Here is a 16,054-nt window from a genome sequence, read left to right as displayed (position 1 = left end):
AAACAGAAACTCCAGAAAAAGAATTCAGCACTGAGAGGAGAGGGAAAAACAACACTCACAAATACTCGTCAATGAGAAAGAAATGTTCTCACCCTCCTAGTTTTCCAATGTGGCCTCTATCTATTAGAGGAAGGAGATAAGGGGAAAATGATATTTCATTTGAAGAGGATTTCATTTCTTTAAATAAGAATCAATCACTTGACTCAGCAATGCCTTTAGAAGTTATTTTGGCAAAACAGAGAAGATCACTAATTAGCAGACCTAACAATGTAGGAATCTGGTAAATCCGAAAGAAGAGTGTGTCCAACTCTTTGCTGTGCATTTGCAGAGTTTGACTTAGGATTGTTGTAAGGACTTAGAAATGATTCCCAGACTAGCTCTGTCTACCAGGGGAAGGGCTGTATTGCCTTCTTCTCAAGTACTTGGCTAGGCACTCATTAGAAATCTAAAGGTTACAATTAAACTGTTCTACTTTAAATATTCTAAATAGACAGTATGTAAGGGTGTGTGCGTCTGTGTATTTGTCTTTTAGCTTTGTTCCAAAAGAGGGTTGAAGGTGGATTATTTAGATACATAAGAGTCACAATAACATTAATTAGAAGTGGGTAGTAAAAGCAAAGGGAATAACACGGGAAATGATCCACAATGGGTTTGGAAAAGAGACTAATTTAAAACTATATATCACAAATCCTACAGACTTGCTAAGAGCAGCCTTCAAATAAATCTTCAGTCAAAAGGAAAGGTGAATCTGTTACTTCATCCAATGTTCAGAAGATTAAGAAAAATCTATTTGTTTAGGAGAAACACAGCTTTTCTGGAGACCAAGACCTGATAGAACTTTTGCAAGAGGATCTTTATAAGGAGTACACTTTGTAACATGGTGAATAATGTTCTCGATAATATTCTGATGGTAGACAAAACATTTCTTTAAGAGAAACTAAACACAGAGAAGATGCCAGTTGGAAGGTTACTCTTGATAAATGTTTAGAAGAAAAGGGGTCTGATCTTAGGAATGGAGTGACATCGCATGCTGGTGGATTAATGCACAAATCCAAACCAAGGCCATCTCTCCAGTCTTGTATTCCTATCTTTTCCAGAAAAGTGATACAATTCAGGAAAGCTTATCTTAAGTTCCAGCAATTCTACAAGCCCATGCAAGCCTGTATCTGGCAGAGAAGTCACTCCAGCATATTCCAGCTCCTACCCATGGCTGATGCAAATCCTTCTCTGAGGGCATCTTCCCATGGAGAGAGTGAAGAAAGGGTGAAACTTCAGGCTTCAGACCTGGGTGGAGGAGGCTGAGCTCCACGCCGTTAGTGGGCCAGGGTACAGATCCCGAGAGGATGCAGATCCTTTATCAACTCAGTATAGTATGAGCAATTCAATAGATAAACTCATCTCCCTGTTGAGCTATAATAGGCCTTGATCACATTAATTTGTGATGAATCAATTGAGCTCCAAGTGGTTTCTTTGCTTGGCTCTCTACCCCGCCCCCCCCCCCCCCCCCAATCCAGCCAATTCACTGCTTCAGATTGGACACAAAGTTCCCTCCTTGACTCAAATTCTGCTATACTCTCCCACATATACCTAGGTTCCCCAGACAACTATATTTTTTGTTCATAAAATATTGATACTAAATAATAACTCCATGCCCTTTCTCATGTTTTTTCTGCCTGGCTGTGCCCTCCCTGCATCTGCTTGGCAAAATACACGTGAAATCAGATCTTAAGGCCTCGGATGAAACACTTCCTTCATTGCCACACCCCTCTTCTACCCCCCAGGGCAGGAGTCATTGTTCCCTCTGCAAACCATGGGTAAAACCCTAAACCAGAGAGCTGTGTGAGCATCTCTTTTGTGGGTGCGCTGGGCCGATCCTCTGCTCATGTCAGCTGGGCCCAGCAGTGCGACCGCCACACCAGTAATAATCTGCCAGTGCATGATGAATGAATACTTTCTGTGCCAAAGCCAAGTTAAGTGTGGGGCAAGACTCACTGCTTTAAAATTAGGGTGGAGACTTCCCTGGTGGTCCAGTGGTTAGGACTCCACTTTCCAATGCAGGGGGTGTGGGTTCAGTCCCTGTTCGGGAAGCTAAGATCCCACATGTCATGTGGCCAAAAAGCCAAACCATAAAACTGAAACAATATTGTAACAAATTCGGTAAAGATTTTAAACAAATGGTCCACGCCAAAAAAAATAATAATAATAATAAAATGAGGTGAATCAGGGACCAGTCATATATAAAGAGGGTTAAACTGTAAAGGTGCAAGCCTTGCCTGGACCTCGTACAGGTCCCGAAAGGTAGTTATGTGTTGAATGGGTGTATCCTCATGGAGCAGGAGAAACAGTGCCTGCTGACTCCAACAGGATGGAGCAGGAGGCTGAGAAAGCCCAGTCTGGCAGGCAACAGGTATAGACAATCAGAGGTGTAGACAAATGCAGGGGTCACCGCACAAGGAAGGGATTGGGAGCCTAGGACGGGGGAGTGATGGTGAGGTGGCCTCAGTTCTCAGAGGAGTGTCGGATGCTGGGGTCTCTGTGGTGCCCTGGTCCCTGTGGCTGGAGTCAGGGAGAGCACGTGACTCTCCACCAAGGCAGCAGCAGGAGGGAGCATGGTCCCGGTTTTAGAGGCAAGTAAACAGGCAGGGCTAACATGTTAATAGGAAAAGCCTCAGCTTTTCCTATAATAGCTTGTGATCTGAGATAAGAATGAGACCACAGCAGAAATGGATTTTGAATAAAAGTTCCTAGGCATTGGAGCTGGGACTCTGTGTAGCGACTTGGTGCAGGGCTGAGCCTGATGGTTGAGGAGCCTGGGGGTGCCCTGGCTTGGGAACAGCCTGTGGTGGCAACACAGCAGGACCTCATATATTAAAGCAACACCATGAATAGACTCCAGACCTCTCTCTTATCAAACCCTTCTGAAGAGTGACACCTAGGGGCGAGTGCCTTTTAAGTATGCTTATCACCACCCGTATGTGAACTGTGCATGTGAAGAGGTTATCTGACTCCCTTGACTTCTTCAGCTCCATCTGACACACATTTGCTAAGTGCCGACTGTGTGCAAAGAACATCTTCAAAATGCTTGCCTCCACAAGGCCAAGTTTCATTCTCCTTGCGAACGATATTGAATGTACACTCTAGGTCTATACTGCATGTCCTATTGGCGTGACTACTGCTCTGATGGGGGTAGAGGGTAGTCATGTTTATGTCAGTAAGGAAATCTCTACAACCGTGATTAAGCATCAGATGACATTTACATGTCTGTATTATTTACCAAAACATTAGGTTTCATAATTAGGCTTACTTCCTCTCTGGATGTATGGTATTTAAAATACATTGTAAAGGCTTATTAACTAACATCCAGGCAATGGCAGCCTGTGAATCTGTGCCTGTCACCACTTCATAAACTCACTAAATACAATGAATTGTGGGGAAGGAAGAAACCTGAGGGGTTCCCTAGTCTCATCTAACTCCTCCTGGGGCAGAAATTGCTCCTCTACCAACTGGTACCACGTGCAGGATGCAGGTCAGACGTGGTCCTGTTGTGATGGATCCTCCGAAGGCAACAGGCAGGGGGCTGTGGCTGGGATAACACCAGGGACCTCATCTAGAAGGGCAGTAAAGGATGTTCTAGGGAGGAGGCCCGAGCATGGGGCAGCTGAACTGGGTGGAAAAGCAGAGGAAGGCCTTCTGGACCCGGTGAGAGAAGGCAGGTGAGAGCCGTAGGGTAAGGCTGGAGGGGGGCAGGGTCTCTGAGGAACAGTGTCTGGCAGGGCAAGCTTAGATGTTCAGATTTAATTCAAAATGAGATGAGAAGCCACTAAACAGTTTAAGGAAAGGGAGTAACACTGTGTCTGGTTCTTAGGTTCAGTTTTTAACCAAATTCTGATTCATTTGGTCTTGAAGGTGATAGCGGTTGAAATGGGATTAGAAGTCAGATTCAAACTCAAATGCAGCATTTTTCCAATTACAATGTTCTCTCCTCATTCTTTTCCTAATCCAAATGACAAAAGAGAAGTAAAAAGTTTGAAATATTTAAAGCTACAATGATACCATTGATGAAAGAGCTTGTTTAGGTAAAAGACAAAATGCTTAATAGAATAAAGGAAACAATAGAAAGTTGAAATGCCAGGCTAGAAGTACAGGCTAGAAAAAAGATTGCTGGGAGAAATATCAATAACCTCAGATATGCAGATGACACCACTCTTATGGCAGAAAGTGAAGAGGAACTAAAGAGCCTCTTGATGAAAGTGAAAGAGGAGAGTGAAAAAGCTGGCGTAAAACTCAACATTCAAAAAACTAAGGTCATGGCATCTGATCCCATCACTTCATGACAAATAGATGGGGAACCAATGGAAACAGTGAGAGTATTTTCCTGGGCTCCAAAATCACTGCAGATGGTGACTGCAGCCATGAAATTAAAAGACACTTTCTCCTTGGAAGAAAAGCTATGGCTAACCTAGACAGCATATTAAAAAGTAGAGACATTACTTTGCCAACAAAGGTCTGTCTAGTCAAAGCTAGGATTTTTCCAGTGGTCATGTATGGATGTGAGAGTTGGATCATAAAGAAGGCTGAGCACCGAAGAATTGATGCCTTTGAACTGTGGTGTTGGAGAAGACTCTTGGGAGTCCCTTGGACTGCAAGGAGATCAAATCAGTCAATCCTGAAGGAGATCAATCCTGAATATTCATTGGAAGGACTGATGCTGAAGCTGAAGCTCCAATACTTTGGCGACCTGATGCGAAGAGCTGACTCATTGGGAAAAAACTCTGATGCTAGGAAAGATTGAAGGCAGGAGAAGGTGATGATAGAGGATGAGATAGTTGGATGGCATCACTAACGCAATGGACTTGAGTTTGAGCAAGCTTCAGAAGATGGTGATGGACAGGGAAGCCTGGCATGCTGGAGTCCATGGGGTGGCAAAGGGTCGGACATGACTGAGTGACTGAACAACAACATCAACTAAAATGTTGGCAGTGTTTTTTTTGGAAGGTGGGATAGTGGGCAGCATTTTATATCCTGATATTTTTAATATTTTATTGGCTTTTGTTTTTTTTTAAGGAAACATTTACTACTTTTAAAATTTAGGGGACTTCCCTGGTGGTCCACTGGTTAAGACTCCACACTTCCAATGCAGGGGGTGTGGGTTCCATCCTGGGTTGGAGAACTAGGATCTCATATGCTACGTGATGGGACCAAAAAACAAAATTAAAATTTAGGAAAAAACCCTGCATTCTTACATAAAGTAAATGGAAGCCAAATTTCATTTTCCAGTGATATCAATGTATTTTTTTGGAGTATGTTCTATAATTGTTCAGGGACATTTCAAACAAAATGACCCTTAAATATACCACCAGTGGGAAAACCATTTTTTTTTTTTAATCTCTTTAGTAAGGGAGAGTTATTTCCCCCCATGCAGAGAATTTATTGATCAAAATCATCATCATTGCAACATATCTGTTTAGCACCCTGTGTGTAGGGTGCTACTGAAAGCAAACAGATGATCTTGGGTTCAAGTAGTGGGTCTTGGTGTGTCTTATTACAGCTTGTTCCTGAACTCTGCCCTATTCTATAAATGACTCATGAATCTGGTCCTAGGTTCGACCAGCTACATCGGAAAGGAGAGGGGGTGGGACAGAGCCACACTTTCCTTTTCAGTTCCCCTGACTCCAGTCCTCTCATCACAAACTCAGTAGGCTTTTCCGTCTTGGTGGAGCAGGCTCCCCTCACCCTTGACAAAAATGGGTCAGCTCTTTAAGATGATTCAAATGTGCTGCGTGCATTCATGAACCTTAACAATTCAAATTTAGTGGTTCGCTGGAACCAAGGACACCTTTCCTTCAAAGAATAAATATATATGACGCTTCTTACCCAACCTAGAAATGGCAGCTTTGTCATACAAGATCCTTGGATGTTCTTTAGAGAGTTGGAAGATGCTCCCCTTCCCTGACCTTGCAGGACTTCATCTCAAAAAGGAGCACAAGGTGAGAAACAGAAAATATTCTAGAAGGCTTAATAGTATGTAAACACACACACACACACACACACACACACACACACACGAACACAACTGTCAGCAGGTCTGAGTCAAATGATGAAAAAACTTGCTGCTCATCTTTGTCAAGCTGGAAATTTTAGAAATTCTGCATATGTAACATTGTATATATACATGTATAACATGCATTTAGCTGCCGTTTTCCTCTTGAGAGTGAGGAGAGGAAAAGGTGGGGAGACCAGCAGAGAAGAGGGCAGGCTGGGCAGGCAGAACAAGCAGAGCTCAGACCCCTACTTGCTCCTTAACAGGAACAGTGCTATTTTTCATGTTTTCTATATTATAGTGCTGCTGAGATCTCATTTCACAGAGGGCTTCTCATCCTAAAAGTGTTCAAAGTTTGAAGAGCTGCTGTTATATATGTGACAATGGAGGTCTTGTTGATTGAGTTCCTGCTGTATTCTGGGTCCTGAACCAAGCATTCTACATATTTCATGTAAATAATCCCTAAAAACCCTACTTGAGGTGGGTCTTAGAGTTCCCACCCCACAGAGGAGGAAACCGAGGTTCTGAAAGGATAGGTAATTCATAGGTTTTAAGCAGCAGAGCCAAGATGCACACTAACGTTGGTCTGCTCCAAAGCCCATCCTTTCAACTACAATGCCATGCTGATCTGTTTAAGGTTCATTTACAGGCACTTAAAGAGTATAAAGTGTCTGCCTACAATTTCGGAGATCCGGATTCAATCCCTGGGTCGGGAAGATCTCCTGGAGAAGGAAATGGTAACCCACTCCAGTATTCTTGCCTGGAAAATCCCATGGATGGAAGAGCTTGGTAGGCTACAGTCCATGGGGTTGCAAAGAGTCGGACACAACTGAGTGACTTCACTTCACTTATAGAGTACGCCAGTACTGTAAAACAATCATAGATAAATACAGTAAAATTGACAAAGGTATGTTTTTGGCAGTACACATGCCCCTAGAATGTTGCTTTAATGAAAGCAGTTCTAATGGCTCAAAAACAAGCTTTCGGTCACAGAGGATGTAGAAATGCTTGTAGACTGAAGGGACAGACTCCCTGCAAAGAATTGTTGCTTTGGGAGGAAGCTGTCCGGACAGGGAGTGAGCCTGTTTGTGGCCTCCCCAAACCCCAAGTCTTTTCATTAAAGAATATTTTGAAACTTAAAAATGACAACAAGGAAGACTAAAGGGGAAGGATTGCTGGGATTGGTGGAGTGATACAGGCACTATAGGATGGGAATTTTGTCAACAACAGTTCAGATGAGCAGTCATTTTAGGGACAACCCTTGGCCAGAAGGAAGAGAACATACATAGAGAAATACGGAGAGACTGTTGTGAGGTCAAGATCCTCGTGTCTGTCTGTTTAAATGGCACTATTGCTGCTGTGTTTGTTCAAAGCAGATGAACCCCATCTCCAGAAGATGAGAAATGAGCATTTATTATTTGTTGCTATTGTTTAGTTTCTAAGTCATGTCCAACTTTTTTGCTGCCCCACGGACTCTAGCCTGCCAGGCTCCTCTGTGCATGAAATTCTCCAGGCAAGAAAACTAGAGTGGGTTGCCATTTCCGCCTCTAGGGGATCTTCCCATCCCAGGGATCGAACCAGCAGCTCCTGCACTGCAGGTGGGTTCTTTACCGCTGAGCTACCTGGGAAGCCCTAAATGAGTATTCCCCCCACCACGCCCCTCCTGCTTTAAATTAAATAGTAAAACTCTTGCAGGTTGTGTGTGTTTGTGTAACCATTTTTCTCTTCCAGAAAGCTGTCACAATATGTGATTTTTTTTTTAACCTTAAAGAAAAACAGGACTGAAATGTGTCAAATCCCTGGAAACAGTCTGCATCCCAGTTGAGTTTACGCAGAAAAACACTAGTCCTGAGACCATCTGGCCACAGAGATCTCAGTTTCTCTGACAACACCCCTGGTGCTGTGGAAGGGGAAGTCCGGTAACCACCACATCGAAAATCAGCCGGGAGAACAAACAAGCACAGGCAGGTTTCAAAACAATACATTCCAGTTCCTGTTCCCCTGAATGCCAAGGCCCATGTCATCTCCCAAGGTTAATATGAGCCTCAAGAGGACACTCAGAAAAGAGAGTGAGTCCTGAAATGCTGGATGCCGATCAAACCATGTTTCAAAGGTGTTAAGAGGGAGGCTGTTTAAAGGGAGCTTGAGACCAACATGCTTGTAAAGTAATCACTTGTTGCCTCTGCTGGTCTGGTTTGTGTTTTGATGGCTTTAAAACGAGGCGTATTGCAATAGTCATGACAACTTTTCTGAGTTCATTCACAGGTATTACATTTGAAAGAGCAAACATTTTACTCCTCGGGTATTTGAAATACTATTTGATAGTCAAAAGTGGATGTAGACCAGGAAGGAATAAAAGAGAAAGTCAAGTGTGGACATCCTTAGAGAAATGGGAGACCCACGGAGGAGTGGGTGGACAGGTGAGCGGGACAACCCAAAGCTCTTGGGACAACCTATAATAGAGCTGACAGGGTTTCCAATGAGAGAAGGGACCTTCCTTTACAGAAAGAGACAAGCAAGAATTCCTTGTGTTATTAATAGTAACTGATAAATACACACCTGGAGCAAAAATCAAGAGAAGCTCACCATCATTGGTGAGTCCTGAAAAGACATGTAAAAGCTGGATCTTCTAGGCAGCATCTTGATTAGGTAAATATTCAAAGGCTAAACCTGCCTGCCAGGAGTTCTTCCTAAAAGCCCTCTCTTCAGGGCCACATCATCCTGCTATATATCAATGGGACTATACTAACCAGTCCCATTGATGATGGAATACTCCTACTTGCTGTTTGGTTTTAGGAGAGGGTGACTGAGAAGCATTATTTTGCACTTGGGGAAGGGACAGAAGAGACTGGGAGGCGGTTGGGCGTGGGGGGCTGGGGGAGTCACGTGAGAAGCGGGTGGGCAGAGGCAAGAGGAGACTCAGAGCAAAGTGAGAGGTGAGGGCTGCAGCACCATCTGGTTGGTGTTCCCAGCAGGCAGTCAAGAGGGAAGCAATTACCTGAAATTTCTGGAAGTGTAGACTTGTCTTCTTTCCAGAAGTCCCCATCACAAACAGGAAGTCTGGAGTTAGCACGAATGGCACTCTCTCTTTATTAATGCCCAGGAAACTTTTATAATTCCCAAGAATGTGCCCAAAGTCAATATGAAATAGATTTCCTTAAGAGAAGGAAATGTCTGACGTCATTATACCAGCAAACAACACACTGGTCTGTTCATTTCTTGACATATTTTGCAGTTGACTGAAAATGAGCTATCTTGGGTGTGAGAGCTATTTTTACTCTGCTTGTGATATATTTTGTCTTAGCAGGTGTGTGCTGTAAGTAGCCACAAAGCACTCTTTGAAACATGCATAGTTTTGATATCCTTCTGATGCTCTTTAAATGACAGCCAAATACCATTAAAAAAATTCTCGTCTCAGAACTATTCTTACAAATATAAATCCAAACTCTGGCGTATATATGTCATCATTATGCCCAAGACTCTCTTACACCCTTTATGGAACTCAGGAGAGACAGATGTCTCACTCTTACAAATAAAACATTTGAATTTCCTTTGGGTCAGTTTCTACCACTGTCACTATCACAACTCCCTTCATCTCTTTTCATTTATTCAGCCCTCTGTCATCTGAATGGTCCATAAGTGCATTATCTCTTGATTCCCAAGGATGGATAATCAACAATTTACTCCAATACGGTGTTGTTGTTTTTTTCTTTTTCCCCAGGCTTCACTCTTAAATTGGGGCTTCCCTGGTGGCTCAGATGGTAAAGAATCAAATTTCTTAGAGAAAAATGTCATGGCATGCCACCAACACTGACCACTGTTAGACAGTGAACCAGAAGGGACGGATAAGTTAGGAAGGTGCAGCATTTTAGATTTAAGGGCACCAGTGACTTTAAAAACATCTTATTTATTTGATTGAGCAGCATGTGGGATCTTAGTCCCTCTACTTGGGATCAAACCTGTGCTCTCTGCATTGGAAGAATGGAGTCCAACCACTGGACCCCCAGCAAAGTCCCTTACTGGTGACTTTTTTGTTGCTTCTCTGTACCATCTGACATTGTTGATCATATCCACCTTCCTAGCTTTCCAGCTACTGTCCAGCTTGTCCTTCTGAAGTCTCATTTCCTATATCTTCTTCCATTACTCACTCCTGGGTACCCCCCTCTAGGGTGATCGCAGCCTCTGTGTCCCTACACAATAATGACTTCTAGATCTGTGCTCCAATCTTGACTTCCATTTAAAAATTACTCTGTGCTGAGTGGGGGAGGGGAGGTGGGTAGGGTGAGGCTGGGAAGTTAGTATTTAATGAGTTCCCATTAGGTAAGACAGAGAAGGCAATGGCAACCCACTCCAGTATTATTGCCTGGAGTATCCCAGGGACAGGGGAGCCTGGTGGGCTGCCGTCTATGGGGTTGCACAGAGTCAGACACTACTGAAGTGACTTTGCAGCAGCAGCAGCAGCATTAGGTAAGATGAAAAAGTTTTGGAGATGGATGGTGATGGCTGTACAACAATGTGGGTGCAGTGAATGCCACCAAAATAGACACTTAAAACTGGTTAAAATGGTAAATTTTATGTTAGGCATATTTTACCATAATCAGAAAGCATTACTCTATAATAAAACTCACCTGTCTCTGAGATCATAATATTGTCATTGTGTCTGTCGCCTATCCCAAGAACAAAGGTTGCCACACAGTAGCCAGCACAGGAATAAACAAATCTCTCCACCGCTGCCTGAAACTGATTAAAATGCATCTGAATATTAGTTGTGTTCTTACTGCAAAGAGCACCATGAATCTATTACAAAGGACTCCCCAAAAGATGCCATTCTGGGAATCACTTTCAGGGAGAAAGTCAGTGTGCCTGGTTTCATTGAAGTTTCATCTTTGAGGTGCCAACTTTCTCCATTGCTCTCCTTACATTGTAGGTGAAGATACAGTGACTCAGCATGAGAAGGAAACAATAGTCAAAGGACAACAGTAATATAATCAAAGGGTTCACTGCCTCTCTATGCATCACTTGCCAACAACAATCCAGACCCCATAATGATTCCTCCTTTGTTGGTGAACATATGTTTTGCTTGTGACCACTTAAAGTATGCATGGGTTCACAAATCCACACGTATAGCAGACTAATAAATGCTACTAATTATATTCCCTTCCCCAAAAGGCTGCTACCCATGCAAACGAGAAGTGCTAATCCTGTACAGCAGAATTTTAACCAGCAGCCAAGCAGCCTAACCACACAGCTTGTGGATGTGCACATGTACTTCTGAGGAATGGAAGTAGCATTTTCAACATCCCTAATTTACCATTTAGATTAGGGTGCAGGGGTAAATTGCAAATTACTTTTTATGATCTGGAGTGTTTCCAGATCAGAAGGAGTTTGTCTGTGTTAACTAAATTGTTCTGCTGAATGACAAAAATAGATGGTCTGAAAAGATGCTAACAAATTATGTCCCAGAACCAAATTTTATGCAAAGCAGGCCTGATAATCAAAAGAGAAGCAAGTGCTCAGTGAAGTCTGAATGAGCACCTCTGTTTTGCATAGATCTACTATGTCAGCAGCATTTAAACCCCCATGAGCTCAGAGGGAAAGTGTTCCACAGTGTGTTAGGAGGCATGGCAATGCAGACCCTTTGAAAACGTGTCATTAGACTGCTCACAATTTCTTAGGAGCCTTTGGAGTGGGGAGAAGCAGGAGCTCACCTTTTCTTCAATAGGGCATTTTTCTTTGAGCCAGTGACTCAGCACTTCATCTTTAAAGGCTCCTGTGTTGCCCACTGTGCTTTGCTGAATTTTGGCGATCGTTGTGGCATCTTTTACAATCTCAATCATTCCTGTGGGAAGATGCACAGATCTGATGTGAACTGGAGCCAAGCACCGGACCCAGAGGAGGAATGGCTGTGTCTTTGTTCAGTGGAGGGTAGAGAGCTTTCTCAACCAGAAGGTTATTTTCCAGGTTCGTGCTGGTGGTTTCCTTATGAGGAAGAGAAAGAAAAGGAGGCGGATAGGGAAGTTGTGTGGGACCTGCTTTCAGTATCCATGAATGAAAAGAGGAAAGGGCTGGTTTTTGATAAGCAAAACCATTAATATGCCAAGCACATCTTTCTTCACTTGGCAACCTGTTCCTTTTTCTTTTTAAAATTCCAGAGTCAAATGGGAAGGCTGTTCTCTACTTCTCAAATTGGAAACTGAAATAAAAATTTGTTTAATTGAAATTAAAATGTGAAATGTCTACAAAAGCACCTAAGAGGAAAGTACATAATAGCTTTGATAATGTGGAGTCAGGCTCGTAAAACAAGTGGCAGATCTTTCCATCTACTTTTGAAGGTTTTTTGTGAGAGAGTTTACTGTGCAATGAAAAGAGTGAAAGTTTAGAGGAGGGAACAAGTTCTTGTTAAAATCATTTCCATATGTAGTCACAAGGAATTCAATCATGCATTCACGTATTTTCAACACGTCCATACTAAACTGAGAGTCACATTCACTAGCCTTGGAACATCTTCTTCCTTTTACATGGATTATGATTGTAATTTTTTACTTATTAAAAGCCTACACTGAAGGGATGACGGTCTTTAAAAATTCTGGGGGGACCATGTGGTATGCAGAATCTTAGTTTCCCAACCAGAGATTGAACTCATGCCCCCTGAAATGGGAGTCTTAACCACTGAACCACCAGGGATGTCCCCTGGGATGATGGCCTTTCAAATGAGCTGAGCAGTCTATTCATCTCCCGAGGTCCCCACATACCTATTTTGTCACCAGTTGAAATGCAACCATATGGCAGGAGGCACAGATCCAAAGATTCAGTCTCCCAAATGGACTCCATGATTCGTAGAATCTGGGCATCAAAACACAAAAACGTTTCTCTTACAAATATGTATTTCTCTTCTCCATTAAAAATGACAACAATCTTTTCTGGTAACACAAAATGTTGAAGTGAATGTAAAATATATAAGTAATGAATTTACTTTTATTTGTCAACCTGGTACTCTAATGTTTCCCTTCCTTGGGAGCCTCAGTTTTGGCTTCAGAGTAGTACTTTGGAGAAGAGGAAAGTTGGATTTCTTTGGGGGTAGGTTTTAGCCATGATTCATCTATTATTCTTAGTTATGTATATTTTGCCATAATAAATATAAGTTCCATTCTAACATCTTTACACATTTTTATCCATAAGGCACTCTTGGGCTCCAACCAGGGCAACAGTGACAATGACAATAATGACACCTGACATTCACTGAGACTGTTTTATGTTGATCCTTTGCATTAACCCTCTAGTGTGGGTATGATTATTGTTCCCATTCTTTTCCAGATTCTTTTCCATTATAGTTATTACAAGATACTGAGTAGAGTTCCCCGTGCTATACAGTATGTCCTTGTTTCTCTATTTTATATGTAGTAGTGTGTGTATCTGTTAATTCCACACTCCTACCTTATCCCCCTCCCCCTTTCCCCTTTGGTAACCATAGTTTTGCTTTCTATATCTGTGAGTCTGTTTTATAAGTAAGTTCATTTGTACCATGTTTTTGATTCCATGGCTTGCCTATTTTAAATAAACTACATGACATATTAGAAATTATGTTACTTCTACAGTATTGAACAAATAGGGTACAGTAAATATTACTTACAAATCTGCAAAGCTAAAATGTATGTTCAAAAATATGAAAATGATCAACATTGATACCTTTGTCATCCACCTTCTGTTCTAAAAATCTGTTCACTCTTGTTACGTAAACTGCATGAATTCTCCAATCATTTCCCTGTTCATCTTCTCCCTCCATCCTGTCAGATCATTCACTTGAATTTGTGTATGTGGATATATACCAAAGGTGATGTATGTAAGGAGAACATCTGTGAGTGTATGTTGTTCGTTGTTCAGTCGCGAAGTTGTGTCCAACTCTTTGTAACCCCATGGACTGCAGCTAGTCTTTCTGTTCTTTACTGTCTCCTGGAGTTTGCTCGAATTCATGTTCATTGAGTGTGTAATGAATGCGTGTGAAAAAATCAATGAATGTCAATGAATGTGAATAAAGTGGATGCTTGGGGGTCAATGTATTTCTATTCCATGTTACCACACTAGGAATGGGGTGTATAGAAAAGCAGTCAGGTGCAGGATGTGTTTCAGCTTATTTGGGAATGCTGCATATGCATCTCTTCAGGAGTGGACAGAACCATGAGGCTCACTAGATTCGTATCTAATGGTCTGTGGCCATACTCCCCCCGTGAAAACTCTATTATGGTATCTTTGATCACTGTTCATTATACAAAATAGGAGAATGGAACAGGGTCAGTAGAAGGTATTTTTTTTTAAACAACTAGTACAGACTTCTTGTTTTGAACAACTGAAAAAAAAATCCTTAACAGCAGTATACCTGTAGAATAAGCATGTCTTGGCGCAGATCATCACCGTGTTTAAAGATAATTCCAATTGTTTCATTTGATAGAGCTGTAGGGTCAGCACATTTAAACTCAAGCCACAGAGGTTTTTTCTTAGAGGCCATCACTTTACATTTTTCAATCTGTAAGAAAACAGCCACGTGTTTCCTACACACAATTGAAAACACATTGTGGAGACATACATCTTCCTGCAAAGCATCACTATAAACACCTAGGAAAAAGTTTTCAGTTGAAGGATTTTAGTGATTTGGGTAAAAATGTGCATGGCATTTTCACCAAATCCAAAAATGCTAGTGAAAGCAATTCACAACGCTTAAACCAGTGGTTCTCAAAGTGTGTTCCCAGGAAACCCAAGCATCTGTGGAGTGCCTAAGAGACATGGCATATCCTATCTTCTGATATTCCATTCTCACAGGACTCTTGTACTTTAATGTTCCCTCTAACACAGGGCAATTTTGCCGTTATTTGCTTATATATTTGGCCTCATTCTAAGAATTAATTTGAAAAAAGAGTTCTGTTGCTACCGTAGTGTCTAAACATGGTTGTTGCAAAATTAGATGCAATCTAATTCTAGGCCAAATCTAACAAGATGAAATTTAACAGCAATAAATGGAACTCTTGCACTCAGATATTATACAATGCTTTTCCCCTCCAAAAAGCCTACATAACCTCCAAATGAATTCAAGGTGGGAGAAAGGTGATTTAGCAGCCACTCTTTCCAAATAGAAAGTCTTAGGAGTTTTAGCCAACAGTGAATTCATTATGGATCAAAAACGTGATCTTAAAAAAAACCAAATGATATGAAGCTGTATTACTATATCATTATTCCTACCAAGTTCTAGGGCTTCCCCAGTGGCTCAGCAGTAAAGAATTCACCTGCAATGCAAGAGATGCAGATTTGATCCCTGGGTGGGGAAGATCCCTTGGAGGAGGGCATGGCAACCCACTCCCCTATTCTTGCCAGGAAAAGCCCATGGACAGAGGAGCCTGGCAAAGACTCAGATAGGACTGAAGTGACTGAGCATGAACCCATTTCTAACTTCAAAAGGACAGTAGGTAGTGTATGCTTTTGCTAAAGAGCCAGCTTACTGCTAATTGTTATAAAATTAAACATGGATTAAAGACTTAAATATGAGAATTAAAACTTTAGGGAAAAAACTTGGCATACTGAATTAGGAGATGTTTCTCCACTTTGGCACTACTAAAATTTTGGACTGGATAATTTTTTGTTTGTGGCGGGTAGGGGGAGGCTGTCCTGTGTATTGTAGGATATTTAGCAGCATCTCTGGTCTCTGCCCACTGGATGCTGGTAGCATGGTCCCAGTTGGAACAATCAAAAATGTCTCCAGACATTACCAAACATCCTTTGGTGGAGGAGGTGGGGGTTCACCCCTGGTTGAAAATCACTGGATGAAGCAAATATTTCTTAGGACACAAAATGTGTGAACCATAAAAGAAAAAATGATAAATTGAACTTAACCAGAATTAAAATCTTCTACTCTTGGAAATACATTAATAAGAAAATGAAAAAGTAATCCATAGACTGGGAGAAAATATTTGTAAACTACATACCTGATAAAGGATTTATATCCAGAATATATAAATAACTCGTAAA

General features: G+C 41.8%; 1 protein-coding gene and 1 long non-coding RNA gene across 13 annotated transcripts in view; one reads left to right on the top strand and one right to left on the bottom strand.

The window, feature by feature from the left end:
• The window catches only part of LOC139182701 (uncharacterized), a 697,507-nt gene that overhangs the window by 101,833 nt on the left and 579,620 nt on the right, over positions 1-16,054 (top strand). The window lies entirely within an intron of this gene.
• PIK3CG (phosphatidylinositol-4,5-bisphosphate 3-kinase catalytic subunit gamma) overlaps positions 1-16,054 on the bottom strand; it is a 35,940-nt gene that overhangs the window by 9,727 nt on the left and 10,159 nt on the right. For 7 of the 9 annotated variants that reach the window (XM_019958671.2, XM_070787747.1, XM_019958672.2 and 4 more), the window contains 5 exons: positions 14,415-14,561; positions 12,793-12,883; positions 11,749-11,879; positions 10,669-10,780; positions 9,039-9,196 (listed from right to left, as the gene is read on the bottom strand). In XM_019958671.2, the coding sequence (XP_019814230.1) occupies positions 9,039-9,196; positions 10,669-10,780; positions 11,749-11,879; positions 12,793-12,883; positions 14,415-14,561 (639 nt within the window). The other 2 variants (XM_070787749.1, XM_070787750.1) reach the window with 2 other exon arrangements.

Source organism: Bos indicus, chromosome 4 (genome assembly GCF_029378745.1).
Source record: "Bos indicus isolate NIAB-ARS_2022 breed Sahiwal x Tharparkar chromosome 4, NIAB-ARS_B.indTharparkar_mat_pri_1.0, whole genome shotgun sequence".
Lineage (NCBI taxonomy): Eukaryota > Metazoa > Chordata > Mammalia > Artiodactyla > Bovidae > Bos > Bos indicus.
Note: the sequence above shows the minus strand (reverse complement) of the source record. Positions and strands in the feature narration are given on the sequence as shown.